Below are 26,901 nucleotides of genomic sequence, written 5' to 3'. Positions count from 1 at the left end.
CTCTCTCTCGCTCTCTCTCTCTCTCTCTGTCTCTCTCACACACACACACTCACACTCACAAAGCAGAAGGAAGAAAGCAGAGTAAGAAGTGCTCGCTTTCTCTGTCCTATTCTTTCTTCCTTTCTCCTGGTGCTTATTCCTTCAAAGCTTCAAACACAGAACACACCTTCTCACTCCTTTCCTCCTCTCTCTCTCTCTCTCAGTCTCTCTCTCTCACTCTCTCTCTCTTTCTCTCTCTCTCTCTCGCTGCAGTTGCAGGTCTCTTGCCAGCAGTTCAGCTGTATGCGGTATTGATGGAGTTGCTCTGGGGATGCTAACACAGCATGAATTCTCCCAGAGCTCCACTTTTTCCCCTCCCCTTCCCTCCAGTCCACTCCGCTCTCTTTCCCTGCCCTCGCCACCTCCCTCTCTCCCTCTCTCCCTCTCGCACTCACTCACTCACTCGGCTCACTGTTTTATCTTAGTCAAATTATGCTCGCTCTCTCTCTCTCTCTCTCTCGCTCATTGTCTCTGTCTATACATACCTATGTTCACATTTATTACTTAAGTGCATTGCTGTAAACTACAGTTATGTATACTTACATACATATATATATATATATATATATATATATATATATATATATATATATGTGTGTGTGTGTATGTATGTATGGATAGATAATTCTGTATTTGACTTTAAATAGACAGATCGATTGACAGATCGATTTTTTTTTTTTTACAGGCGGCCAATAATTATAAAAGTGGGTAGATAGACAGACTGATAGATAGATAGATAGACATTTTTGGTAAAGGGTGCCAATAATTATGGATTGGATGATAGATAGATGGGGGCACGGTGGCTCACGTTTGCCTCGCACCTCCAGGGTTGGGGGTTCGATTCCTGTCTCCGCCCTGCGTGTGTGGATGTTCTCCCCATGCTTCTTGGGTTTCCTCCGGGTACTCCGGTTTCCTCCCCCAGTCTAAAGACTTGCATTGTAAACTGATTGGCATTTCCAAATTGTCCAAATTGTGCGTGAGTGTGTGTGATTGTGCCCTGTGATGGGTTGGCATCCCGTCCAGGGTGTCCCCCGCCTTGTGCCACGAGTCCCCTGGGATAGGCTCCAGGCTCTTCGCGACGCTGTGCAGGATAAGCAGTACAGAAAATGGATGGATGGATGATCGATAGATAGATAGATAGATAGATAGAGTTGACTAGACAGTCAGATAGACAGAGAAAGGGTGCCAATAGTTTTGTAGTTGACTGTAGCAGACAGTTTACTGTCACATGGCCTTCTGCTGATGTCATCAAAATGACGGTGTACAGCTGAAATCTTCCTGAGGGGCCTGATGGGAAAATGTCCTGTTTGGGTCTGAGAAAGAGCACAAGGTCTTCTTGAAGAGACCTCCCACAGTCCACTAACAGCGTTAGCTGATGATTTACAGTGTGTGTGTGTGTGTGTGAGAGAAAAGGGTGTGTGTGTTTGTGTGTGCATATTTGTGAGTGTTTGTTTGCGGTCGCTGCTCTTTTAGATCTTTTGGCACTGATAACGCAGTTGTCCTTCCCCATGATGTCGTAAAAGTCGTTAGACCAGGTGTGGCAGGGTCAGGACACATGATCCATCTGCACTGGTGGCCATGCCGGTTCGGACAAATGACCCTCGCTTGGGTCAAGAACGCCGTACAGCTGGTTTTCTTCTTAGTGATGGTAACACACACCTGGCACACTGACTGAAATCAAGGTTGCCAGGTTGGATAAAATACATCCAGGCCAAATCATTCCCCAAACTAATTACATTAAACACATTAATTTATATCTACTAGCCAGGATATCTTTCTATGAAGAGACATTTATTTAACATTTATTAAATGAGTCTTGCGTGTCAGTGCTTTGTAATGAACGGCAAGACGGTTTCTGTGTAACACAACAAGCTGCGATTTTTGTCTGAATAACTTTAGAGGAAAATCAGTAAATATAAATGGATGACAGTATGACTGAGTGCAGTGCAAACTGTGGCTATATACCCATAAGTGCTCATTAACATGAATGGGATTCAGGTGGTCATGTGACCATGATGCAGAGTGGTGCAGTGGCTGCTGGGAACTGTAGTCCAGAGTTCCTTCTCTGATATACATGACAATGACATGATATTCAGAAATAAATTTTAAATTATTGTGGTATAAGACAAAAACATTTGGGGGAATCTGAGTGAAATTTCTAAGCTTGTTAATTCATTGAACATTTCTCAGTATTTCTCAGGGAAATCACAGTTTACTATGTGCGCCCACAGAACCTGCATGCTAATCTAGCTAGCTAGCTCTCTGTCCTACTATGATGAACAAAATTGAGATTCTTAGGATATATTTTGAGTTGGGCTACTGTCAACAAAACCAAACAAGACTTGGATACTGAAATCCCACTTGTGTGAACCTGTGAGAAATGAAAGCTAGCTTGCTAGCCGTTAGCTGTTTGGGCTGTTTTTACCTTGCATATTACAGTTCTTATAAGAGTTTATTAAACAATATAGATCATTTTAAAGGTTTAAACATACTCAGAGGTTATTTAGGACTAGATTTCATTCCTATTGATTACAACTTTTATATAAATGAAATTAAAACTGGCATATTTTTATTTATTTATAATAGCCATAAATGTCCTGCTAATTTCATGTCATTTAATGCCTATAAGTGTGTTATGAAGCTTTGTAATGACAATTCAAGGCTTTTTACTTTAATACTGACTAAAGCTATTTGTATAATCTCATTTGCTTATCCATGTGTTATGATGTGTTATAAATTCCTTTAATATTATATACAGTCTTAAGATTTTCTTTAAGCCGAACTACATCTTGTGAGACCATACATTTACAAGCAAGCTACACACACACACACACACACACACACACACACACACACACACACACACACACACACACAGAGTTCCTCAGAGAGTTCTTTGCCATGAGGTGCCATGTTGAACTTCCAGTGGCCAGTATGCGGGAGCATGAGAGCAATGACACCAAATTTAACACACCTGCTCCCCATTCACACCTGAGACCTTGTAACACTAACAAGTCACATGACACCGGGGAGGGAAAATGGCTAATTGGGCCCAATTTGGACATTTTCACTTAGGGGTGTACTCACTTTGTTGCCAGCGGTTTAGACATTAATGGCTGTGTGTTGAGTTATTTTGAGGGGACAGCAAATTTACACTGTTACACAAGCTGTACACTCACTACTTTACATTGTAGCAAAGTGTCATTTCTTCAGTGTTGTCACATGAAAAGATATAATCAAATATTTACAAAAATGTGAGGGGTGTACTCACTTTTGTGAGATACTGTATGTATATATATATATATATATATATGTGTGTGTGTGTGTGTGTGTGTGTGTGTGTGTATATATATATATATACACACACACACACACACACACACACACACATATATATATATATATATATATATATATATATATATATATATATATATATATATATATATTCTAATCTAAAATTGTCCCTCTGGTGATCACAATGAGAACTGCACAGTGCTGCCTTAATGTGATCCAGCACATGATGATGATGACTGATTTAAACGCCAAGGACAAAAGGACAAATGCATTTCATCCTGATGGAAATCATTTAGTTCAATTCAATCACGCGATGGCCCATAGCGCTACATTAGGATCGAGCCGCCGTGGCAAGCCATAAGGGTCGTAAACAAATAGTAAAAGAGAGAAGCGCGTTGTTGAATAATGCATCGGCTTCAGCAGCCAGGCTGAATGTTAATGTTGGTGCCCTGCGATGGAGCGCTTTCTCCAACTGATTGCACCTGTGAAGCCAAGTCAATAAGTGAAAATAATTCATAGCTATCGACACGGAGCACGTATGTTGATTGTTGGCTGCTGCGTTGGTTAATAAAAGTTCAGAAGAACAGATTAACACCTGTTGTACTACAGAAGGTGTTGATTTGTATTGTGACTTTGTATTACAGCAGCTCTGTGGTCGCATGAAAAATCAGCAGTTTATTATACCGTCCCCTCTGAAAGTATTGGAGCAGCAATTCCCAAGCTATTGTTTCGCTATACATTGAAGACATTTGGGTTGGAGAACAAAAGATGAATATGAGACGATAGAGCAGAATTTCAGCTTTCGTTTCCTGATATTTATTTATTTAATCGAGATGTGTTCCTATACTTTTGCTCACGTAAAAAAAAGTGGGTGGTCTGACACCACAGGTGCCACGTTTGAAGTTGTTGCACACATCCAGATGTAAATATCAGGAAATGAATGCTGATCTCAAACCCAAATGTCTTGAATGTATAGCGAATTAGCAGTGCTGTTCCAATACTTTCGGAGGGGACTGTATTTTAATGAGTTTATTATAATATATAAGTGTTTCTATAGTAACAGCTCGTTCACGTAGTTCACGTGGAAGATCTGCCACATAAACGCATAAAAAAAGGTGTGTAATTGTGTGCGAAGATGTTCATTTTGCAGTTTTTGGAAGGAGTCTCCAGTTTTAGTGCTTTGTAACAGTCAGAGGTAAAGTTTTTCATTGATGGTTTCTCTGTAACATAACAAGCTGGTTTTTTTTGTTTTTTTTTGCCTTAATAACTTAATAATACAGAATAAAGTGAGAATGGTGAGGAAACGACTGTTCAGAGCAGATGTAACATCAGGAACATCAGGAACTAGCTTGTTTCATAGATGTTCCACGACGTTAAACGTAACTATAAAAGGACGTCGATTATGATTACGGTCTTTCATAAATAAAAATGGCTAGGTCTGGCAAAGGAATGCTACGGTGTAAAAGGAATAAAACACTTTGGGGACATGCTGTTATAGGAAAAGAATCAACGTTTTGTCGAGCCACGTCACATCACACTGTTACTGATTGATTATCCACTAACAAAACAAGTGTTTTATTCCTTACTCGTCTTGCTCAATACATTTAAGGTATATATATATATATATACTGAAGTGACACTGGATTATTCTGTTCGTTTTTAAAGGATTTTGCCAATCAAAAGCATCAAAGCAAAGTGAACAGTGAAAGTCTATGACCTAGCACTCAAATCTTCACCTGGACTGAATAGTTAGACGGGTGCCGTGTGGTTTCTTTTTCCATTAATGGACTTAAAACACTTAGAACCAGCTACAGTTACACACACCTGTACAGCTGTACTGTGCTTTCAGCCTATTTTTTTTGAGTGTCCTACTTTTCGAGCAGTGCCGGGATTACGGTCTAATTGTAAAGCAAATGCACACCTGTGCTTCGCTTGTCCTCAGTCACCCCTGAACACTAGACGTCCCGAAACTCAGTCACCCGTCTTTCAGTCACATCCACGGTTTAAAAGCTTTTTCGATTCAATTATCACAAGGAACAAAAAATAAATAAACGCTGTCAGTTCAATATTCTGTAATAACTTCTAGGCCCACCCTTTGCCCACTCTTTGCCCACCCAACCTTTTTTTGTATCCCATGAACAGTGTTTTTTTGTTGTTGTTGTTGGGTGGTTTTTTTTGGATCCTCTCACCTATTCCCATTTCCGCTTGCAAACTGATCTCATGAGAAATTCAAATGAAGTCTTAATGACCGTTGATGCCAAATCTAACCCTAACTTTCATCTTACACAGGTGCAAGTTGTGCGAGCAGAACTCTGAGACCATGTTGGCTCTCACTGAACTTGTCAAGTTGATGAATATGTTTCTGAGTGAAGGAAAAGAAAATAGAGTCTTGAGAGAAGCTCATATGGTTTAATAAGTAAATGAGTAAATATACAGATAACACTGTCAAACTGAAGTGTCTTCCAAATGAACCAACCTCTGCAAACAGTGATTGTTTTCTCAGATTTAATGAGCACCATCACAAAAATACTAAAAACATACATACTAACAAACCAGGTAATGTGTGTGTGTGTGTGGTTTTTTTAATCATTCAATAATTAATTCATCATTCTACCATACTGTGTGGTGGAAAATGTAAAAATAAATCTATAAGACCTCTGTCTTTAGGTAATGCTGAGTCCTTGGTTGAAGTTCATGAGTAGGTGAGAAGATTTCCCTTTGCTGCTTCTCTTCGTGGTCCCTCATGCACACTGCGACGAAAATAAACGATCCCCCGATGACCAGCAGAAGTCCCGAGAACCAGGCGGAGAACATGGCCTCGCCGTACTCCCAGCGCGGCATCACGTCAGGAAGACCCCCATCCCAGAACTCCACCACCATCACGTACGCGATCAGCGAAACCGGCGCCAGAGTCGTGAGTCCCGACACCCAGATCAGCACACCACCGAGGATGAGGAGTCCCCTCTTTAACCTGTCACGGCCGGCCCCGATCTCAACGCCGTCGAGTCCGAAAAACGCCGCCAACACACCGAGGAACCCAGTCGCGATGGATACACACATGAGAATCCTGGAGGCAAGCGTGACTGGAGGCAGAGCGAGGAGAGACTCGAAGGCTTTGCAGTGGAGACCCACTTCCTCCGTGAAGATGCACATATGCCACAGACCCTCGTACCAGTTCTCCATCTCGTTCAGCTCCGAGTTCATCGTCTTCCACAGCGGTAAAAATGTAGTGATGAACGTCGTGACAAGGCCACCGAAAGCCACAAAGAGTGACGCTCTCTGTACGATCTTAGTGGTTAGGAGCACCATCGTCAGTTCTGGTTCCTTCCTCTCTCTGTACATCTCAGAAAGTCTCTATCCAACTGATGCTGCTTTAATCTGTCCCTCCCCAGGACCCACAGAGCCACAGGTACAGCCCAGCCCGACTCCTCATCATCAGGTGTTTTAATAAGCGAAGCACGCGGTAATCCTTAAGCAGGGCCTTCCACAAGAGCCGTTCTGTTCGGCTGAAGTGATGAATATCATCGTAGAGGACAATAAGGGCTTTTTAAAAGCTGAAATAAGATAGGTCTAGATTTGAATCCGGCTGAAGCGCAAGGAGCCTCCGCAGGGCGAAACATGAGCAGGTCAAGGATGAAGGCACAAACAGAACAAAGAGACGCAAGAATGAATCCAAATCTAATCTATATAGGAGCAAATTTGGACAGTGATACTACCTAATTAAAGACACTACAGACGAAATGCGATTATGAAATGCGGTTAATGTAGATTACGCAGAGGTACGCAGATTCCTCACTCAAGTAAATATGCAAACAATCATCTAAAAAAAATTCTCTCCCAGTAAAGAACGTTAAGAGAACGTAATCAGAACGAAGTTAGGCTATAACGTTCCTGCAACTGTAACATCTCCTGCTCTGATGTTCCTAGTGATGTGATGCTAACACAATGTTCCCAGTTAGACAAAGTCTACCATTAAAGAAATGCAACGTTTAGCATTTTTAACATTAGGGTAAAAAAATAATTAAAATAAAACAAACAAAAACACAACACTAAACAAACCAGAAACATTCTCAATACCAAAACCATCCTAGTTCCTAGCATTCAGAAAACATGCTGAGCTGCTAACCTAATAGCTAGGTTTAAAAAAAAAAAACAAAAACAACAACAACAACAACAAAAAAACACTTCAAAAATACAAAAGCACAAACTTTTAAATTTAGCTCCTTAATAAAAGTGCAAGAAAGAATCTTAACCAGGAAAGAAGCCTGCATCCTTAAATCCTATTCGGTTTGATTACTGACAGTGAAAACCGCCAAGAAATCATCTAGCTAGTTAGCTTTATGGAGAATATGAATGAAAGCTAACTAACACCAGCTACTCTGCAGCTAATCCCTGAATCTCTGACTTTAGCTAGCATGATGACTCTACGAACTAGAAACTAGCTTGAATGTTAAGCTAGCATTTAAGCGTAGAAGCAGCTAATCACACAAGACCTGGAGACGTTTACAGATAAATATATCGTGGGATAAGGAAATTCCCAGTTCTTGTCGTCACAGCCATTAGAGGTTAGGTTTGTTAGGGATTTGCTTTACTTTTTACTTACACCACAGATCACCTCATGGCTTTATCTTTGGGCAAACCCTTAAAGGTCCTTTATGTTCTTATTTGTGTATTTATCGATATTTGATATATCAGTGCTCTTATTTGGACAAAAAGGACTGTGTTTATCTTTTGTTTGTTTCCAAACACTCTTAGGAAAGTTCCTTGCTGTTTTAAAGATTTCCATCCACGACGTCCTCGAGAAACCGACGACAGCCGAAACTCGAGCAGGTCGATGATAAAGGTGCGAATCGCACAAAGAGCAAGCGGAAGTGCAGAATTGCTTTGTCAAGCTGCAATTAGTTTAGAAAAAAATATATATATATTTTGTGGAAAATAACGCCCCCCCCCCCCCCCCCCCCCCCCAAAAAAAGAAGAAATAAGACAATTCAATTCATCCCTACTAATGCTTTTATAGTTTGGACAGTTTTACTATCTATCTATCTATCTTTCTATCTGTCTATCGATCTATCTATCCATCTTTCTATCTGTCTATCGATCTATCTATCTATCTATTGATCTATCTATCAATCTCTCTATCTGTCTGTCTATCTGTCTATCGATCTATCTATCTATCTATCTATCCATCTGTCTTTCTATCTGTCTATTGAGCTATCTATCTATCTATCTGTCTGTCTGTCTATCTATCGATCTATTTATCTCTCTGTCTATCTATCTATTAATCTCTCTATCTGTCTGTCTATCTGTCTATCGATCTATCTGTCTTTCTATCTTATGTCTGTCTATCTATCTATCGATCGATCTATCTACCTGTCTATCTCTCTGTCTATCTATCTGTCTGTCTATCTATTGATCTATCTATCTGAGATTTTAGATTTAGTTCTATGAGTAGTCTGATGCATTTTGAAAAGTATTTAAATGGAGTTTTTGTGTATTTAAGTATCAGCTTGGTTTATGGGAACAGTTTTCAGGACTAGCCCTATATTTTATTTTTGATTGTTTAACATTATTAAATCAAGATTTTATGTTTTTCTACACAGTTGTAGCCTCCGAGTTGAGCTGAATTTGTAACATGGACGAGTTTGGTTTAGTTTTTCCCTCCGTAGAAACAAAAAGTGAGATCAAGTCAAAATGTCCACACACTGCACTTAATTTCTTCTGGCCAGCCATTTTTAAAAAAATTTAGATTAAAAAATAAATTGTTTTGTTTCATTTGAGAGGCTTTAAAAAATAAGTTTTGTATAATTTCAAATGTAATTTATTTACTTTATTTATTCATTTAATAACAACCCTGATCGCTGTTCATCCTAAACACACACACACACACTAGTATGTGAAACAGTACTGGAGTAGCTGATACAGCATACATGTTTACAAAACCTGAAATTTGCCCGATTTATACATTTTTAATAAATGAAAACATAACAAAAGCATGTTCCATTTTGTGTACCCTCTTGTACTGTAATAATTCTGTCTTGATATCATTTCATGTGAATATGTAAAGACATAAAACGTCACGTGTAGGGTCTGAATGTGAGGTGCTGTTTGTGTAGGGATGCACACTGAGCGTTAACAACGCTAAAAAGAAGTAACAGTAGTGAATCATAGGATAGTAGTGAATCATTCCTGTCATCATGAAAAAGAAAAACGACTCGTGTTACAAATATGACTCAGTTGTTTCGTTTCACCGTATAAAGACTGTAAGCTTTTCCAGCATTCGGTGAACAGAAGATTCACGTCACTAAACTCCACACGGAGGTTAGGCTGCGTTTCAAATCTGACCGTCGCGTTTAAAAACACAATCCTAAGAGAAATTTATAACGCGAGGTTCTGCACACGGTTTCCCTCGCCGTTAAAGCAGCAGTAGTGATTTCTTTTCGTGCCAGTGTTGAAGCCCTGAGGCTTTGGGTGGCCTGAATGCCCGTCAGGTCCAGTTGCACTTGTTGGCAGTGGTGTTTAAGAGCGCAGACTCACACCATCAATGAGCCTCTTTGTGCTTCCGTCCAAAACCTCTCTTTCATTCCGTCTTTTGTTTCGTCCTCTCCATCCAAGAATCAGCCGAGAGTCAGAGGTAGAAAGATGGTCATCGTTTAGACAAAGAAACAACTAAAACACTGTTGCGACTGCAGAAACCAATTGAATTCCAAGTCTGGTAGGTTTACAGTCTGTTTACAAGTCTGTTATCAGATTTACAGTGCCTCGCAAAAGTTTTCACCCCCCCCCAACCCCTCCAATGGTATAACCTTGAACTCAAACAGACTTAAATTGGAATTTATAGTCATGGACCTACACAAAATAGGACATCAAATCAACATAAAAGTGATAGGGATTACGTAAATATTCACCCCCACTGATGTGAAACCTTACGAACGACCGCCTCACGATTTAATGAATGGATGACCGAATCGATCGTTTGAAATTTTATTAAGGAAGATGTCCAACTTAAGGACTCTCTGCATAATCATACAGTACCAGAATTGTGAAGCTGTACATATTTATTTAGGTTACAGTCATTTAACTGCAAGGAGAAACATTTAGAACGGACAATAAAGAGGTGGGGAAAATAAACCGAATAGTTTAGGAGCAAAAATAAATCTCAGTAGATAATATTTACAGTGCAGTGTAGAAAACATTCAGAGATTCAAAGCGCTTCATAGGATTGATTAATAATGGCACCAGTATAAAGAGAAGTTTGTGATACTGAACGGTGGGTTAGAATTGTTCATATAATTGCCATTATGGTAATATACATGTTTTGTTTAACATTTGTGAAGAATCGTTTTAAAGTACCTCTGAACTTAAAAACATAACTGATTTGTTTAATGGGTTCTTTTCTGACCAAAACAGAGAGAGAGAGAGAAAGAGAGAGAGAGAAAAAATAAAGATTCCCTTAGATGGTGATGTCAGAAAATAGGCTCCAGTGCTTTGGACCAATCAGGTCCGATATGCAAATCAGTAGATGACAGAAATTGACTAGTGTATTGAAATAGACAGTCATATACAAATAAATTAGAAGCTATACTATATAGCCAAAAGTATGTGAACACCCATATGTGCTTGTTGAATGTCCCATTCCAGATTTAGTCCCCCTTTGCCGTTATAATAACCTCCATTCTTCCGTTCCAGTTCATCCCAAAAGATGTTGAGGTCAGGGATCTGTACAGGACGATCGAGCTCTTCCAGTCCAACCTGAACACGCCATGGAACACATCAAGCTGGAACAGGTTTGGACCCTTCAGTTCCAGGAAAGGGAAACTGTAATGCTATAGCATATAAAGACTTTCTATCTATTTCTATTGTGTGCATCCACATAGTTTACGCTAACAGTCTGGGGAAGAACCACATATAGGTGTGATGGTCGGGTGTGCACATACTTTTGACCATATAGCGCATGTTGTAGCGTGCTGTTCTAGGAAAATAATCAGCGCTCATCCCAATGTGGATTATTTTCCAATAACGACACACCCCGAAGTGTTTTATTAAACTTATACCGCAGTTATTTGCCAACGATTACGGCTGGTCAATTGGGACGGCAGCAGGTCGTGCACGCCTTTCTCATTTGCATGTTCATAAATATTCATAAGCGCAGGAATTCCTCTCATTTAACAGAGTCATTTATAGTAAAATAAAATATATTTAATGGATTAAAGCGACATGTCCAGAGGTACTTTAAACCAGTCAGCGTATTACCTACCGAACGAATGTGTTAGTACATCTTGTCAGGAAGTTAACCATGCACAGAGTTCTCCACAGATTCAGTCGTTAGAGGAAAGAGAAGCAGGATGTAGGTAGAACAAGCACGGAGAAAAAGGGGAGGGGAGAAACGGCAGAGACGCTGCATGAGATGAATAAATAAACAGGTGAGAAGAGACGAGACCAGACCAGACCAGGAGACATGCCTATATATCGGAGCTCATCTCGGCACACTGTTTATCTGATATGTGTGATGCCAGAGACTCTATGATGTCCAACAGCAGCGGCTGGCTGAGCGATCGCAGGTTGGGGAGCTTGGACACCTTTAGGGGAAGGAGAGCAGAGCAAAAAACGAATAAAACGACAGTAAACAAAAGTACACAGGCCAAAAAAACAAAAACAAAACGAGCAACTAAAACGTAGCAGAGACAAAACAAAAACGAATAAAATACTGCGCTAGTGTTTTGGCACTTTCATGCTCCATGCAAACACTCTGTAACGTATTTGATCACATCGGCTGCTAACGACCACGGTAATGTGATTCGGATGCGGATCGGAACTTTCAGAAGTGATTAGAAGCGACGGCAGCGCGGCGAAGAAGGCGGCGGCTTTAGCCGTGGTCAGGTAACCAGCACAGCCGCAGTGCGTCGCTCAGCAGTACACCCACCTTGATAAACTGGTGCACTATAATATGCAGACAGTGCTTCTTCATGTCCAGAGCCTGAGTCTTATCCGCTGCCTCGAGGATCTGAAAAGAAAACGAAGAAAAATGTACAAGGTGAAATGCTCGATTGAATTCATTAAAAGCTCACCTCGTCGTACTTTTCAATCCGTTTACAGTTATGGTTAATCTACAATGTCCAGAGAAACAATTAGCTTCCTGTCACGAAGCTAAAAACAGTTCTTCTTTCACCAGCCTCTCTTCCCCCCCCTCGTGAAATTAACAAGCTGAAAGAACGCAGCTTGTCGCAGCCTTAATATACAAGACGTTCTGACATGTACACAACCGGTCAAAAGCTTGTGGACACTTGACTGTATTGTTTCTCATGATATTAGAAAGCTTTTGATCTGATGGTGTGTGATTAAATGTTTGAAATCGGTGTCGTAGACAAAAATATAATCATGCCCACGTGTATATATATATATATATATATATATATATATATATATATATATATATATATATTTTTTAAAACGGACGACTCGGAGCAAAATATTCCATAAAGCAGCCGATAAGAGTCCAGCGTCGGTGTGAACTCCTTTAATACTGTTTAAAAAGCATCTCAGGGAAATTCCTCAAGAACTCGGTCGAGAAAACGCCAAGAATGCATTTCTGGAAATTTCTAGACGAAAACATCGTCTACTTTGAAGATGCTAAAATATACAATTATTTTAATTTATATTGGATTTTTTTTTAATCACGACATAATTCCCGTAGTTCCGTTTGTGTTACTCCAGAGTTTTGATGACTTTATGTGGGGGGAAAATAACAAATTAAAATAAAGAATGAGTGTTTAAACTTTTTACCGGAAGTGTCCATCAAGGACTGGATGTGAGACTTTACACCAAGGTAACAAAAGGTTAACAACAGCGCTGTGCAAAATGACGATTTAATATCTGAAATAGTGATTTTTAAAATGATTTTTAAATAACATTTTCAAATAATAATCGCAAATCCTGAAAGAATGCAGCTTGTCATGTTCATAATCCCAGCCTTCATGTACAAGACGGGAATTTGGGGAATCAGAATATTAATCTGGATCGGGCCATCGTCAGACTGTGGCGTTTACGTAACTCGGTACTAATTAGAATATTGCCAAATTCAGATTAATATCAGAATACATGTAAACGCAGTCATATTCGCTTAGTTTGTTGCTTCAAGGAGGTAAATATACATCGCTCATCGCAAAGCCAGTTTCGTTTTCACGCGACTATCCGTCTGTTTGCGGTAAAGGTGTGCTTTACTGTGATCGCCGTACGTCCACGCACGCAGCCGTCTGTACAGAAATGCAGCAGGTTCCCCGTCTCTCCCTGAGCTCCTGTTATTTATAGCAGGTTGTTTATCATTTGCAGCTGGCGAACGATCCGCAGAGGTTTTTACCTGCAAGACGTTTTCTACGGTGACGTTCATCTCCAGGTTCTGCTTGCAGTAAGCCTGCAGCCTGTTGTTCGAGAAGCCGTAATAATACGGAGCTGCAAACAAGTACCTGTACTCGGGTTTAGGAGGAAAGACGGCCGAGATTTCTGGTACCTCGAGCGACAGAACATAATACAACAATAACGCGGTGTGTAATCTTGAAATGAAAAATAAATCAATCGATCGATCGTGTATTTGCTGGACGCCGGGTTAAATCGTTTAACACGGAAGGAATAAAACACTCGAGGGTGTGTTGTTATAGGAAAATAATCAACAACAACAACAACCACCACGGTGGTGCGACGCAACACGACGCAACACGACGCAAAGCCGAGTTGCTAACGAGTTAACGCCTCAAAGCTGATTATTTTCTCTAGAACACGACTCAAAGTGTTTTATAGCACACAAACTCGCCAAATTTTTATCCATTTATGGTTACATTTAACGTTAGAAAACGTCCGTGAAACAGTTTAGCTAGCGAGTTATCACTTATTAGCTATAAACTGCAGTTCTTGACGTTAATAAGAGAAATAAGTCAGCTCGTTACAGACAAAGCTCTAAGTAACTCTGTTCTTATAATTTACACAATATTTACTTTCCAAATACATGAAATTCTCTTTATCAATACATATCTGACTGCGTTTAACAAACTATTTTATGTTTCTGTACATCTTTAATACTACCTCCCACCCTGTTAGTACAGTATGTAGCACCTCTGCTTTAAGAAACCCTACTACGGTGTCACTTTTGCGAAGTCCCAACGCTCCTCTTATTAACTGATCTTGTTGACGGGTTACGATGATATTCTGCTCGATCCACCCTGGTATGCGAAATTAGCCAGGAAATTAATTCGATCCCTTCGTACAGCTACTATTTCAAAACATGTGCTGGATCAACCATATTTCTACCAGATTAACTACCACGATTTTCGCTCCCTGTTAGAGCTGTGCATCCTAAGATGGTGGAATAAATGCTCTCTTTCTTACGTTGGTTTTCACGTGTGTGTATACGGCGTCGTTTAAAAGGATACAGCGAGTCCTCTGGAGGCATGTTGACGTCTCCGTAATAAATGTAGCGCAGCATGGACTCGAAGGCCTGTTTGCTCGGGACCATTTCTCCTATGGAGATGTTCACCTGTCCGTCCTCGGGCATGAACGAGCGGAACATCGCCTCAAAATAGCTGTTAGGAAAAACGACAACTGATCGATAAATACATAGATAGATAGATAAACAAACAAACATTCTGACTGGTTAATGTGACAAAATGAAGAACAAACCTTTCGGATGCAGTGCGATTACTAACGATAAAAGACCACCAGAGAACAATAACTCAACACTTTCTGACCTATCAGGGTTGAGAATTCAGCAAGGCTGTGGTGTAACATAACCTTATAATGCACAGGTTTCTCCAGATTCGAGACTTTGTGGCCTGAGTGACAAACGTTTACCTGGAGCGGGCTGCCAGAATGGCTTTATGCGCTGGCCGAGGATGACCGTCCAACAGCAGGATGATGTCACAGAATTCCAGCCCCGCCCCTTCCAGGTAAGCCTTCATGTCCTGCACCAGAGACGTACCTGTGTGACAAACCACCAAAAAAATTTTTTTTTAAAAATCCAAAAAACTCAATCACAGTCTAGGAAAAGAACAAATTATCAAAGTGCTTTACTAAAGATACTACAAGACTTCAAGCGAGTCAAAAGTTTAGACACTCATTCTTTCTTTTTATTATTATTTCCCACATTTTAGAATAATAATAATAAAGAATAACAAAAGGAACTATGGGAATTATATTGGCACCCTGTCCAGGGTGTATCCCACCTTGTGCCCCATGCTCCCTGGGATAGGCTCCAGGTTCCCCGTGACCCAGAAGAAAAGGATAAGCGGTATAGAAGATGGATGGATGGATGGACGGACGGACTATGGGAATTATGTTGTGATAAAAAAAAATCCAAAATAAATCAAAATAATGTAATATTTTAGCATCTTCAAAGTAGACCTCCTTTTCGCCTAGAAATTTCCAGAAATGTACTATTCTTGGCGTTTTCACATCCGATTTCTTGAGGAATTCCCCTGAGATGCTTTTTAAAGAGGATTAAAGGAGTTCACATCTACACTGGACTCTTATCACACGCTTGAGAGACATTTCAGTCGAGTGTCCACAAACTTTTGACCGGTAGTCTAATTTAAAGCCTTTGAGCCAATCACATGATTGAGTCAGTATGTAAATGGTTAATAAGTGACCACATGGCACCTGGAAACTTTTAGCCACAGAACAATGGTTATGATCTAGCTAGCTAGCTTACGTAACGATATTGATCGTTACAAATCATAGTTATTGTAGTATATGCACGTTGAATATCTGAGGATATGAAGATGCAAATCGAGGCTCAGATACTGCAATCCCGCTCATAAATACCAACTAGTTTGGGATTCAAGGAGGACATTATCTGTGCATATTCACAAATCCTGCAGTTTCTAATGAAGTCAAAGGTGCAGAGACATTCCCGACTGTTTTAGAAGATTACATAGGGTGGCGTTTATCTATATAACCAAATGTATGTGGACACCTGACTATCCCCCCCCCTTCCCTTTTTGATGTTATAATGCCCTCTACTCTTCTGGGAAGGCTTTCCACTAGATTTTGGAGCGTGGCTGTGGGGATTTGTGCTCATTCAGTTACAACAGCGTTAGTGAGGTCGGGCGTACCTATATCGACCGGCTGGTCAGAGTAGACTCTGGGAGGTGGCTGCTGTTTGCGTCTCACGATCTCCACGATGAGAGGAGTGGAAAGATGCTCAAACTCCTTGGTCATAATCACCTGATTAAAGTGAGTCTCCTTCACCACAAAGTTAAGGCAATGCTCCTGAGCAAACACAAACACACACACACACATATATATGAGATGAAAGCGAGAGAGAGATTTGTCTCGTATTGTTTGTATTATTTCTTCTGTTATAATCTCTTAAAATTTTGTACGAAAAGCCTGGCCACTTCCTCGCCACAGTAACCTCAGCCTTGTCCATTAAGGATGTAGATTTCTGTAAAGCTGCTTTGTGAGACACTGTTGGATACCGTAATGACGCTTTAACTGTAGTCACAGTTGGTCAAAAACGAACTCCAACCCAACAGTTCCTGTTTGGGCCAGATCTGATCAAGTCAGTGCGGTGTTGTAGCCCTTCGTCTCATTTCTAACTCTTTTAAATCTTGTGCTTTCGCCCTTCGGTCACCTTGAGCTGGTCGAGCTGCAGTTTGTTTGCGTTCTCGCACACGCTGAGGACGTTCTGCAGGTCAACCGAGGCCTCGATGTACTGCACGCACAGCTGCTCCAGCCGAGAAAGCTTGAAACTCAGGGCAAGTTTATATACGTCCATGATCAACAGGACATCCTGAACGTGGCCTGGGGGAGAATTGGAGAAAAGGGAAGCGGATTCGTTTAGAGGGTGTGACGTAATAGGTTTATTTTTTTTGACAGATTATGTTTGTTATTATATGAAAGTGAAACAGAATGGTTAGCGGTAATAGTTAGTGGATGCAGCTTGCACACATCAGGCTCATTTTCACTTCTGGGAACCTCCCCCCCCCGTGTTTTTTCAGAAATTCATGAACTGTATCTGTGTCTCCATCTATTTTAAATGAAACCTTTTTAGTTCCACCAGAGTAAGTACTATGTGTAACTGGAACCTTTGAGGGAAATGCCTCTGAAAAACCAGAATGACAAACCTTTAAATTCCTCAAAAAGTTCAGGAACTCAACTGTATTCAATCAAAACCTCTGACAGACAGAGTGAGATAATCTGACAAAATACAGGCCATGGCACTGCCTTCATCGATAATTAGATTCATTTAACTCCTTGATAAGGAGTGTGTGGCGAGTACGGACCTCGGCGTGGGTACTGGATCTTGTCCGTGTACAGGAACTGCATCAGCACCTCAAACGGCTGAGCCTCGGCCTCTCTGATGGACACCTCCAACATAGGAGGACCTCCTGATGGCCTTGCAGTGCTGGAGCCGTCCTTCTGTTTGCCTGCTCCGGACTCCTCGCTCTCCTCACTGGCTTCGTGTTTACTCCTCTACAGAGAGAGGGAAGCACCACAAAATAATAATAATAATAAAAAGCTTGAGCATGTGGTCTAAGTCCACAATTTACATCTCACCAATAAGCAACATTCCACTAAATGCGCCATTTAAATAGAAACATCAATTAAGCGTATCTATTAGCATAAATGCAATATAAGTGGGTCTAGTGCATGGTGTCTGCTGAAAATCTCATTTTATTTAATACTTTGAAAGACCTGACTTGCCCCAAATATAAGAACCCTCTTCAAAATAACATACGCATAAGAAAATATCTATTTACACTGATTCTACAGCATTTTTATAATCAAGAAATATATCTACGGCATCGTATGCAGTCAGTTAAAGCAAATATTACCCACTTTCTGTGTCATGATGTTAAATATTTAATGACACCACATAAAGTATTGATGTAAGCCTAAAATCTAAGGCTCTGGGAATACAAATTGAAGCCAATTTAATACTTGAGGCCAGTAAATTAGTACAAGGGGAAAAAAAAAACGTAGGGAATTTTTAAGAGCGCGTTCACACTGATGAGTCAGCGATGAATTTGATACTTCTGTCTTGTTTGGTTTTATACTGCGTGTAATTATATGAACCAAAAAGTGGCTTGTATGGCTGCGAATGTGCTCATAAAAAACGCTTTCAGAAATATGGTGATGGAAAACGCTAAGCGAACCTTCGCCAAGTGTGCACAGAAATCGAAAAAGCACAGAGCCCACGGAGCCAGTGCTCAATAAATGATTCCTTATTTATATCAATAAAATGTAAATAAACTCTAGAAATAAAATTGGTTAAAACATTTTTTTGTGTACTAAATAAAACATTTATTTACTTTTTGTTCATCGGTCCAAATATCCAGAACGCATTTCACTTCGGGCAAGGCTACAGCTAGCTTCAGAGTCGTTACAGAGTCGATACAGAGCCGATTCCGAGTCGATTCCGAGTCGAATCACTTTTTCAATGCAATGAAATGCTAGAGATCACCTGACTCGGTTGGACTCGGACCGGTTCTTTCGTTCCGCACCCGAGTGCGACTGTTGTGTGTTCGCCTGCCTTAAGAGGAGGCAAGACTAAACACACCAGACTAAACACAGCATACGTAAAAGCAACATAAAGCTTTTCCAAGACCAACACATATCCTGATCTAGTGCCGTTTCATAAAAGCACCACTTTTACAAGTAATGGCAACGTAATCTCAGGCTGACTTGTTTCTGTCGATCTCTGGCCTGAAGAATCTTCTTCCGAAGCCACTGACATCGTGCCGTTACTATGGCGATATGGCCCAGAACCCTCTCCTCCCTCTAGAGACAGCGAGTCAGAAAGAAAGACAAAGCATTTACATTCTGAACGCGTGTAAACAGCGGCAAGATTATGATACTCGTAAAAAAACAAGACAATCTGAAACAATTTCTCAGCAGTAAAGCGTTAATACACGATTACGGGATGCAGACGGACCTCTCCTAGGATAAACTCCACGTCGCAGAACTGTCTGTTTTCCCACAGCTTTCCGTAGTCTTCGTGAAGGGTGCATTTCGGATAACAAGAGAACTAATAGAATAAAAGGAGGAACAATAATCAGGCCTTCTTGTAGCATGAGCAAGATGGATAAGTCTGCATAAATAAATAAATAAATTTAATAAATACACGGATGTACATTTTAAAAGTTGCAAATGCATCGAGGCGATGAAGGAAGGCCATTAACTGAATTTATTCCACAGTGCTGTTGAAAAGGTGTTCATTCATTTTCTTTACCTGTAGCTGCAATTCACAGGTTTATATTAAAGTGTTCATTGGAATACATTATTGTTTCTATAGTAACAGCCAATTCACAGGGACTTAAATATCGGTTGCTATACATAAGCTAATCCTAATAATAACAACAATAATAATAATAATAATAATAAATGGATTGAAAAACGTTGGATATTTAGCAAACACCGACGTATAAATATAGTAATATTTGTGGAAGGAGTCTTCAGCGTCAGTGCTTTGTAACGGTCATAGTTTTCCGCCCCAGGAAAGTCTTCAGGATAGAGTAACATAGTAACATGACAATCTGTGCTAACTTGTGTTGCATACAACATTAAACATAACTATAAAAGGATAAAAAAATAAATGTAGCTGTAAACAGATAAAGTCTATAATCAGATAAAGTCTATATAAAAGTTCTATAATCAATGAAAAATTGCAGTCCTTGAGACATTGTTGTGGTATAAGAGGAATAAAACGCATCGGGACACGCTGTCAGAAGAAAATAGTTATCTCACCGTCCCGTCTCCTTAATTATTGTCCTTATAACCCTGTCGTGTTTTATTCCTTACCTCAAAGGAATAGTGGATCTTTAATATGTAAAGAAAGGCTAGTGTGGATAAGCTGCTCACCTGAAATCTGTACATCTCTCCACTGCGGACGTTGTTGTCGACCGTTCCTCCGAAAATGTACATGGCGTCGTGGATCACTGCTGCTGCGTGGAACAGTCTCCCGCTGGGCATCTGAGAGAAAACGTCCCGCGTTAGAGCGAAAGAAACAATCGTTTCCTAAATTAACGATTTTATAAAGAGTTGATTATCCATCAAACAAACTCTTGGTAGTCTTGGTAAATGTGTGAGACACCAGCAAATCCAACATGGCTGACATGTGAATAAGAGGACGTTCGTGATTGACAGTCTTTTACCTCACTGTCAGTGCTGGGCTGAATCACCTCCCAGGTCTGAGAGTCCACATCGTAGCAGTGCAGCTCGTTGGGCAGCGTGTTATCCGCCGCTCCACCAAACACGTAGAGGTGGCGGTCGAAGGCTACCATGGTGTGGCCGTAACGCCTCTGCGGTGGCGGCGGGGAACCTCTGAGTAAATGCTCGGTGGGGATACGGGTCCATCTGTGTAAAAGTTTTAGGAAGTGCATCTGATTAATGTAGCATATCTGATTCAGGAAGCGCATCTGATTTATAAAGTGCATCTGATTGAGGAAGTGTATCTGATTCAAAAAGCGCATCAGATTCATAATGTGTATCTGATTCAAAAAGAGCATCAGATTCATAATGTATATCTGATGCAAAAAGCGCATCAGATTCATGTGTATTTGATTCAAAAAGCGCATCTGATTCATAATATGTATTTGATTCAGAATGCGCATCAGATTCATAATGTATATCTGATTCAAAAAGCGAATCAGATTCATGTGTATTTGATTCAGAATGCGCGTCTGATTCATAATGTGTATTTGATTCAGAATGCGCATCAGATTCATAATGTGTATTTGATTCAGAATGCACATCTGATTCAGGAAGCATATCTGATTCGTGAAAAAACATCTGATTCGGGAAGTACATCTGATTCAGGAAGTGCATCTGTTTCATGGAGCATATCTGATCCGTGAAGTGCATCTGATTAACGAAGCGCATCAGATTCATAGTGTGTATCTGATTCAAAAAGCGCATCAGATTCATAGTATGTATTTGATTCAGAATGCGCATCTGATTCATAATGTGTATTTGATTCAGAATGCGCATCTGATTCAGGAAGCATATCTGATTCATGAAAAAACATCTGATTCGGGAAGTGCATCTGTTTCATGGAGCATATCTGATCCGTGAAGCGCATCTGATTAACGAAGCGCATATTATTCAAGAAGCGCATCAGATTCATAGTGTGTATCGGATTCACGAGGTGTCCCTGATCAGCATTTTATGTAACAGATAAATCCATCTTTAGCGAACTCACATGTGACCTTTAAATTCGAATTGGAAGAGATTGTTGGTGATTTTGGCTCCACTCTGGCCAGAGAAGACGAACATCTTGTCCCGGCACACAGCCACCGGGAAGTTACAGCAGGACGGGGGAATCTCGCCGCTCTGCTCAATCTGCACAGTTCAGCATTATTTTCAAAAATCGTTACTAGTTTTTTTATAGTACCATTTTAGATTGAAGAGCAAATCAAACGTAGTAAAAGCTTACACTCCATTTTACTCAGTGTCATTAGATTAAGCACTAAATCCACAGCCTCAAAAGCCGTACACACCTCCTCCCAGCATGCCTGCTCTCGATCCTGAAGACCGATAGTCCACATGTCATTCAGCCTGAGGGGGAAGAAAAAAAATCATCAGATTTACACTGTAATAACCTGCATAACAACAGCACAAACATTTCAGCAACGAGGGCTTCTAATCTGCTCTGTGACACACAGAGAGAGATATTAAAGAATATCAAAAATTCTGCCTATCTTTAACGTTAGGGGTCATAAACGTACCTTGCATTTCCGTCATAACCAGCGAAGATCCACAGCTTATCGTTATACACCGTGGCCCCGTGGGCAGAGCGCGCTACTAACCTGAAACGTCCAGAACGGGTTAAGAAGCTGCGCAAAACTCTACAACTCAAAAAAAAATCTTTACAGGCAGAAAGCTTTACCTTCCTTCCACCTTCCACTCCGTCCACTGGCCCGTGGCAAACTTGTACTCGAACAGATCGTTTTTGTTTTTCAGGTTGGAGTTTGAATAGATATCTCCGGTATAGCCACCTAGAACACACACACAAACAAGGGTAATAAATTGTAATAAAAGCAACAAAATTCAATTCAATTTTATTTCTGTAGCACTTTTTAACAATGGACAATGGTACAAAGCAGCTTTACAGAAAAAAATACAAATACAGGATATAAATGAGAACATTTTTTATGTATCCCTGAGTTAGTCTTAACTATATAATAAAATACATTTATAACCGTGAGTTAACCTTTAAAACGCTCTATACTGTCTATAGTCACCTATAGTGCAGTGTACAAGGAGGAAGAAACCATTTTGGGATTCTCTACGTAAACGAACGAGGAATTTAAAACAAATCCATCATCAGGATGAAAAAAAAAAAGTATTCAAAAAATTAAATAAATAAAAATGAAAACATAAACTAGCGCCACCTGCTGGGAAAAAAAAGAGACAACTGTGCAGTTTTCATAACAGTAGATGTGTCTCAAATTATGTACTTTAACTTAATAATATATGTTTTAAAGGTATATACACTATGCAGCGATCTAGAACAGGGGTTCTCGAAGGTTTTGCATCCAGGAACCCTTTTAAAATATATATAAATAAAGATTTTTTTTTTAATAATCCAAATCTGAATATCAGGCTCATTATTTAAAATGTACAATACATTTTTGCCTATCTAGTCATCTATCTATCTATCTATCTATCTATCTATAGGAGCCATAGAGCTTTATATTCCTGAACGTTCCAATCACAGAACCCATTTTTAAACTAGACTATTAGATTAGATTTGAGCCGACATTGTTTATAGGCTACTTGTTTTTGAGTTGTTGAGGTTTGGTCGAAACCCATTCGATTCAAGTGACGAATAACTGTAAGAACTCAATAATAACTGTAATAACTCTGATAATGTTGAGTTGTGCTTCCTGGATCATGGATCTTGAATATTAGCACATTAAAACCTACTTTCACGTTTTGGAGGTTTATCTTGGAAATGAAATGAGGCTAAAGATTGTCACTTCATAAACAGCTGCAGCGTTCAGGTTAGCTCCTCCCCTTCGTTCCATGGTGCATGATGAGACGGGTTAGTGCTTCACGCTTGTTCACACGAGTGTAGTCCATCATCGTCTGAGTGTTTTCACCGATTATTGATTAGTATCGCTGTACGAACACTAGGATAGGATGTACGCTGATCGTGTATGTTTTGAGCAGGAAGTAAGGTGTGAAATGAGAACAACAATACCTACCAAACACAAACATGCTGCTTCCATACACTACAGCGGAGTGGTGATATCGGGGGGCGGGTGGAGTCCCGGTGGTAAACGCCCTGTTTCATTACAAACATCAGTCTTAGTACCCAAAGGCATATAATACAAGGTTAAATAATAATAATAATAATAATAATAATAATAATAATAATAATATAGACAGTTTGAAATAAAACATAAAAAATAAAAAAGGCAGAAAAATATAAAAACAAAACCGTATTGTATTAAAAGAAAAAAAAAAGTTCAATGATGTATTCAATAAGTCCCAAAATAAAATTGGCTTATTTTTTATATTTAAACAAACAAACAAACAAACAAACATGTAAGTATATTTAAACAATTAAAATATATTAAGAATATATTTAAAATGTAAACATGTATTACATTTTTAAAAAAAAAAACACTGAAAAAAGAGGAAAATTCAAATGCACAAATAATTACAGTTTTTAACATCAAATCGGTTGCTACCAGTTAGTTTGTAAATAAATTTTTAAGATGTTTAAAAACCCTAAATATCCACAAAAATATTAGTATGAGAAGCATACTGGGACATAATTTATCACAGTATCAGTGTGATGTTATCATATCACCCAAACCTGTTACAAATCTATAGGGGAACAAGAGATGCCTGTTCTCACCGACACCACGAGCAGTCCTTGACGTCGAAGCGCAGCAGGTCATTAAGCATGTTCTTCCTGTAAGAATGACCGAGAGAGAGAGGACACGTCGTCATTTCCCAAATTACTCTGGTTTGGTAATCGTCCCAAAGTCTAATACAGAACGGTCATTTGTCCTGACAGCCATTTCATTCACATCTTCCCTTATCTATCCATCCATCCATCTGCCCATATCCATCCATCCATCCATCCATCTGCCCATATCCATCCATCCATCCATCCATCTGCCCATATCCATCCATCCATCCATTCATCTGCCTATATCCATCCATCCATCCGCCCATATCCATCCATCCATCCATCTGCCCATATCCATCCATCTGCCCATATCCATCCATCCATCCATCTGCCCATATCCATCCATCCATACATCTGCCCATATCCATCCATACATCTGCCCATATCCATCCATCCATCTGCCCATATCCACCCATCCATCCGCCCATATCCACCATATCCATATCCATATCCATATCCATGATATGGGCAAATGGGCATCCATCCATCTGCCCATATCCATCCATCCACCCATTTGCCCATATCCATCCACCCATTTGCCCATATCCATCCATCCATACATAGACCCATATCCATCTATCCATCCATCTGCCCATATCCACCCATCCATCCATTTGCCCATATCCACCCATCCATCCATCTGCCCATATCCACCCATCCATCCATTTGCCCATATCCATCCATCCATCCATACATCTACCCATATCCATCTATCCATCCATCCATCTGCCCATATCCATTCATCCATCTATTTTCCATACCGCTTATCCTACACAGAGTCGCGGGGGAGCCTGGAGATTGTCCCAGGGAACTCAGGGCACGAGCCAGGCGACACCCTGGGTGTCAGGGTGCTTTTCTTTTACTCTTTAGTGCAGTAGGTAAATGTGGTAGATAGATATATAGAGTAGTATAATAAATGAATGTGATGAAATGGTGATTAGTATAGTAAATAAATGTTGGAAGTAGATCGTATAGAATATAAATGTAATAATACTGTTATATAACACGATGGTAGTACAGTAAATACATATGATATGTAATATGTGATTGATAGATACTATAGAATATAAATGTAATAAAACGTGATATAAATGTAAATAAATAAGGTAAATATAAATGTGACATGATGAGTATATATAAACAATGGGGGAGAATTATTTATATTTATATTTTATATATATATATATAAATAAAACCCCTATATAGAGAGAATTTTTAAAGCATAACCCCTCCTTTCACCTTCCCCAGAGCTCCAGGTGGGACACTCCACTCCAGACTTTCTCTCTAATTTCGCTTTCTGTATGATCATACATCAACACAACAGCATGCACTGTACTGATATTCTAATAAAAGTGGACAGGGTCTCACACGTCCGTTCACACACTACGGACGGTTTGGAAACGCCAATCAGTCCACAGCGCACATCTTTGGACTTTGGGAGGAAACCGGAGTACCCGGAGGAGGAAACCCATGAAATACGGGGAGAACATGCAGACTCCGTGCACACGGGGTCAGAGGTGGGATTGGAACCCGCAACCCTGGAGGTGACGACTGAGTACTTTTGGTAGTATCCTGTATCTCTATTACTAGCAGTGTGTCATTTCTTCTCACCCATTATCCCCTCCAAACACGTAGATGGCATCCCTATAGGCTACAACTGTGTGCTTGCTGCGCCTAGAAGAGAAGAGAATAATAATAATAATAATAATAATAATAATAATAATAATAACATGCAGAAACCAGCAATGCATCACTAATACAACAGGTTTCTTCTGTTCTTCTTTACCTTGCACCAACAAACTCATCACAGGGCGGAAGTCTCCTCCAGCGATGGACTGTCTCAAAAGGCCCGAAGTTAAGGGTGAGATATTCCACACTGTCCGAGCAGCTGTGGTCAAAATCCACACTGGGAGCTACTTTAGATTTACAGGACATGGCTCCAGGAATAAACCATGACATCCAGTCTGAACACAAACACTAATCCCCAACAAAGCTGCCAACTCAAAGCCTGACTATCTCTCTGAACTAACCCCAACCGCTTCCAGCCTGGAGCTTCAAAACTCCCTGATCTCAGACAGATTAGAAAGCTGAAGTTGTCATTTTCACTGTGTCATGGCGATTATCAGCTGTCATCATGCCATCCTGCTGACTAGCTAACCATTCAACCATTCCTTTGCAGGTAGCTAGCTAGCTAGCTTACACGCTTAGCTAACATAAACACATCCCTAATTCGCGTCCTGTAATATCTGACACGTCTAAAATACTAACAAAAGCGACAGATATGTTAAATCTTAAACGCGGCACTGTTATTTAATTCTATTCTTTAAAAATAATAAAAATAAATTAAGAAAACTTCAAGTCTGATATCTAGTAGCTAGCTAGCTACTTCCATTACTAAGGGCGGAGTTATCATTTCCCACCTGTATTCAGACAGGTTCCGCCTACAAAGCCAATTTTGGTTCGTGAGTGTGGAATACGGAATACGGGTGGAAGCAAGCGCAGGCAGGAACTTCGACGTTTGTGATTGGTCCGCGGCGTCGTGTATTTATTTATTTAGCTGTTTTTGCTTGTTACTCTTTTTTATGTTAAAATACAACAATTAGACAATTTTTAAACGATAAACATTTCGCATTTATGTTTTTTTACGCAAAATG

At 40.0% G+C, this 26,901-nt stretch overlaps 2 protein-coding genes across 2 annotated transcripts; both read right to left on the bottom strand.

The window, feature by feature from the left end:
• Positions 1-5,599: 5,599 nt before the first annotated feature.
• Positions 5,600-7,929, bottom strand: cldn26 (claudin 26). Its single transcript, XM_053610360.1, has one exon. It carries the CDS (start codon positions 6,676-6,678, stop codon positions 5,983-5,985), a length of 696 nt encoding a protein of 231 aa, XP_053466335.1. The 5' UTR covers positions 6,679-7,929; the 3' UTR covers positions 5,600-5,982.
• Positions 7,930-10,303: 2,374 nt separating this feature from the next.
• Positions 10,304-26,849, bottom strand: lztr1 (leucine-zipper-like transcription regulator 1). Its single transcript, XM_053654050.1, has 20 exons — positions 26,034-26,849; positions 25,859-25,921; positions 24,191-24,247; positions 23,532-23,611; positions 22,211-22,319; positions 22,050-22,130; positions 21,822-21,879; positions 21,524-21,663; positions 20,478-20,679; positions 20,185-20,295; positions 19,259-19,351; positions 19,009-19,104; positions 17,607-17,796; positions 16,955-17,124; positions 16,434-16,590; positions 15,175-15,301; positions 14,757-14,906; positions 13,691-13,796; positions 12,257-12,337; positions 10,304-11,912 (listed from the first exon to the last, which is right to left on the bottom strand). The coding sequence occupies exons 1-20, from the start codon at positions 26,204-26,206 to the stop codon at positions 11,796-11,798; spliced, it is 2,361 nt and encodes a 786-aa protein (XP_053510025.1). The 5' UTR covers positions 26,207-26,849; the 3' UTR covers positions 10,304-11,795.
• Positions 26,850-26,901: the final 52 nt, after the last annotated feature.

Source organism: Ictalurus furcatus, chromosome 22 (genome assembly GCF_023375685.1).
Source record: "Ictalurus furcatus strain D&B chromosome 22, Billie_1.0, whole genome shotgun sequence".
Taxonomy (NCBI): domain Eukaryota; kingdom Metazoa; phylum Chordata; class Actinopteri; order Siluriformes; family Ictaluridae; genus Ictalurus; species Ictalurus furcatus.
This window is presented reverse-complemented; position numbering and strand designations above follow the sequence as displayed.